The sequence below is a fragment of the Loa loa genome (genome assembly GCF_000183805.2).
Source record: "Loa loa unplaced genomic scaffold supercont3.677, whole genome shotgun sequence".
Taxonomy (NCBI): domain Eukaryota; kingdom Metazoa; phylum Nematoda; class Chromadorea; order Rhabditida; family Onchocercidae; genus Loa; species Loa loa.
In genome coordinates this window covers 2,838-6,946 of record NW_018108857.1, presented here as the reverse complement: position 1 = coordinate 6,946, position 4,109 = coordinate 2,838, and the positions used below count along the sequence as shown (strand labels likewise).

At 29.8% G+C, this 4,109-nt stretch overlaps 1 protein-coding gene across 1 annotated transcript in view; it reads right to left on the bottom strand.

Moving 5' to 3' along the window:
• The window catches only part of LOAG_18916 (collagen alpha-1(X) chain), a gene marked incomplete at both ends in the record, with an annotated part of 5,906 nt that extends 2,099 nt beyond the window's left edge, over positions 1-3,807 (bottom strand). Inside the window, 9 exons of the mRNA XM_020451578.1 lie at positions 49-129; positions 403-564; positions 947-1,189; positions 1,376-1,570; positions 1,822-1,860; positions 2,116-2,226; positions 2,996-3,031; positions 3,198-3,233; positions 3,655-3,807. Coding sequence (XP_020304625.1) covers positions 49-129; positions 403-564; positions 947-1,189; positions 1,376-1,570; positions 1,822-1,860; positions 2,116-2,226; positions 2,996-3,031; positions 3,198-3,233; positions 3,655-3,807 — 1,056 coding nt within the window. The remainder of the gene's footprint in view (positions 1-48; positions 130-402; positions 565-946; positions 1,190-1,375; positions 1,571-1,821; positions 1,861-2,115; positions 2,227-2,995; positions 3,032-3,197; positions 3,234-3,654) is intronic.
• Positions 3,808-4,109: the final 302 nt, after the last annotated feature.

The following is a 4,109-nucleotide window of genomic DNA, read 5'->3' as shown; positions in this document are numbered from 1 at the left end:
AAAAAAAATAAATGAATTTGTAGAACGAACGAACGAACATAAACTCACTTTTTTGCCACGTTTACCAATATCACCTTTGGCACCTGTTTGTCCGGGTGGACCTATTGGGCCTCTGCTACCCGAATCGCCCTGAATTCTCTTACTTCATACTATACCTAATTTGGTGAGTTTATCACAGCATACGATTAATTGGAATTTTTGGGAAGGGGAAAAAAAAAACCAATAAATTTTAAAATTGCAAAAAAATTTTTTTTAAGGTTAATTTCACATTTTCACATAACAAACAATCGGGAAATTTCACATAAATGGATTGCAACAAATTTTGATTTCATTCATTCAATGCAATTTTGGGAATGAAAGAGAAACAAGGAAGGAGGAAAAAAAAAAAACGCGTAAAGAAACCTTTTCGCCTTTTTCACCCTTTCGTCCGTCACGTCCCGGTGGACCCGGTGGTCCAGCAATAACTTGTGTTGTCCGTGCTGATGTTGCCGTAACAACACCAGGAGGACCAGGTAATCCTTGCATACCAATTTCTCCCTTTTCACCTCTCTCACCTTTCTCTCCCTGCAAATGATTGCTTTTTGTGGCATATTTTAATTTGAATTTAATTTTCAAATCGATTTTTATTATTTTTTATATTCTGCAAATTAATTAGTTATTAAAAACGAAGTAGAATTTGTTCTTTTTCTTTTTAAAATTAATTTTTCTCAAGGTAATATTTTCAATTAATCAATTGTTGTGGTCATTTACGCATCCTTCGTCATAGGTATACAAATTAGTACACATTTATTAAATATTCAAAATTGTTTGCAATTTTGAAAAGTTTGAATTGAAATTAAAATTTTTCAAATTTTTTGAAAAAAAACAAACCATATACTTTCAAATTTTTGCACAAAGTCTGAAACGCAATAAAACGAGTAAAATTCATTGCATGCAAATGAATTACCGGTATTCCTCGTTGACCTGGATTGCCGGTTCTTCCTATTTTTCCTTCAACACCATCTTTGCCAGGAAATCCTGAATCACCTTTAGCTCCCGGAGCACCTGGTGATCCAGGTATACCTGGTGGACCTCGTATTCCAGGTGCTCCTGGTTTACCCGGCGGACCGATTATTGGTTCTGAATTTTTCTCTACATACTTTGGCGTAAGGCCTGGTGATCCACGTTGTCCTGGCGGTCCAGGCTCTCCCTAATTGTTTATGCAGTGTATTTACAGTATTACGATACAACGAATACATGCAACTATAAAATTATCATTCTTTACTAAAATTCAACTATTTTAAGCCACAACACATAATTTAAGAGAATAAAACTGGAAAAAAAGGTGCAAATCTGAAATCCTCCGTCTTTAAATTTCGAAAAGAAAAAGGAATACCTTTGATCCAGGTGGTCCAGGTGGTCCTACGGGTCCAGGCTTACCCTGAATACCAGGTACGCCAGGTTCACCCTTTACACCAACTCGTGATTCACCGTCAAAACCGGGTAATCCTCTCTCGCCTTTTGGACCTGATGGACCTGGTTTTCCAACATCACCAGGTGGACCAGGATTGCCCGGTGGACCAGGTGGACCCTATTTAAAATTATTGATTGACTAGACAATCACTAAAAATTAGTAATTAATCGTAATTAATTTCAGTACTGCTTCGTAACTATGTAAAAATTAAAGACTATGTTCACCAACTTTATGATATAATTCACCAACTTTATTAACAACACTATTATTAATATTATCATCACTGTGGTTAGCATTATCATTAGTGTGATTTGATTTTGACATTAACATAAGCAATTTTTTAAACTATGTGAATTTCAGAAATTTACCTGGATAAGCACTGGTGTTACGGAATCGGCATTTCCAACCTATAAAAGCTAAAATTTTAAAATCTAATTTTGAAACCATTCGAATAAAAAAAAAAAGGAAAATGAATTCACTTTTTTCCATTACGATAACAATTGTTATAAGCAAAATTGAATGAGATGAAAGTAATCAATCATCAGATTTGAGTGATAAATTTGATAATTTACATTACAGTATTCTCTCTTTTTTTTTTTGTGGTATTTTTCCAATCAATTATATATTAAATAAAATGCATTAATGTATGATTAAAATAATACCTGTATTTTGCTAAGAGCAGCAGAATAACCACGTTCACCTTTAGGACCAGGATATCCTGGTGGTCCCATTGGACCACGTTCACCTCGTTCACCTTTTGGTCCTGGCATACCCTAAAATATTTTCCATTTGATTTTACCTTAAACTTTCAGGTTGATTATTGATTAAATGAAAAAAAAAAAAAAGAAAAGACAAATTTTCGTCAACAATCAATGTTTATATTCCCCATTTATTGATCGATGATAAAATTAGGTATCATCAATTTGCATGAAGAGCTCTCATACTATAGATGGTATCCCACAGAGAAATGTCCTGGTAATTTGATGGATTTCCCATTTTTGTTTTTTTTTTTTTTGTCATAGTACCAACGATTATTACGCAATACATTTGATGACATTTATAGATTTGTTACTTCCCGGATAAATTATATTAATTAATTGACATAATGATTAATTGGTATTGATCAGTTGGAAACATTAATGAGCTAAATGATATAGCAATAAATTTATTTTCATTTTATTCATTCAATTTCTATCTTAATTACAGTTTATTGATTTTATTTTAATTAACATTTATTCATAAATTCAATTTAGCTTAGCTTATTTTAATCCAGTAATTTCAAATCGATAATTCACATATGCTAAAATATGATCGACGAAATGGTGAATGGAATACAAAAGGGAGTTATTTTTAATAATGTTTGATAAGTTAATATATTGAAAGCTTTGATTAGAATTTATTTTTAAATTAACAAAATTTATTATTTCTAAACCTTATGGTACTTGCTACAAACAGACCAAAAAATCTAATTAATCATTGGTCAAGAAAAGTTTTTAATCTAATTTTATACCATAATATTTATAAAATACTTGCATAACCTACCGCATTGCCTTTTGGTCCATCTAAACCAATTGGTCCCTAAAAATAAAAATTAATTCATAAATTTAAAATATCACATTTCAACAATAAAAAAAACAAAACAACGAATAATTAGAAATTATGACAAAAAAAAAAAAATTTCAATTTTCCGTTATATATTTGATATTTTTAAATAATATTAAGTGATAATAATTTTTATGCTTACCGGAAAACCAGGATATCCACGTGTACCTTTTGGTCCCTAAAATAAATTATTTTAAAATTTTAAAAATAAAAAATGATCAAATAATTGAAATAAGAAATTTTCATACATGCATAAAGCAGAAAAATGATAACAAACAAATGGTACGATACAGGATATCACAAAAAAAAAAAAATTGATAGTTTTAAAAGATATATTATAGCATGCTTAATTAAATTGTTAAATGATAAGTTTGAAATGAAGAGCGATTATCACAAAACAACGAAAATAATGATGATAAAATAAAAATAAAAATATCACCACATCAAGCCTTTTATATAATAGGTTTATCGATCATTTAATTACTTTTAATATCGATATCATTTCTTAGCTTGATTACGAAAGTAATTTTAAAAAAAAAACGAACAAAAAAAAAAACAGTTGAACGATAAAACGAAGGATGAGAAAGTACACAACATACAGGTGGCCCCGGTGGTCCCGTTATACCGCGGAGTTGTATTGCTTGTCCATTAGGTGTGTACAAAAAACCAAATGATCGTAAATGACGACGTAATGATTGCTTCGAATGCTGCAATTTATCAGTGAAAAATATTAACAACATACACACCACCATTTCGACAATTATCACGAATATTTTATACCAAATTAAAATCATTTCACAAATATTTTAATTATCATGCAAGCATTCTTTTTTTTAGTAAAAATGTGTGAAATAAATAAAATGAAATTAATGGAATTCAATTTCTAATTAGGATGAAATTCGAAAATTAAAATAAAGAAAAAAAATATTACAAGCATTATTGAATTAATTGAAATCGATTTACTTAATAATAAAATTGACAAACAATTATCAATTTTAACATGCTTATGATAAAACACACAAACACTTGGAAATATGGTGAAATAGGTAAAAAA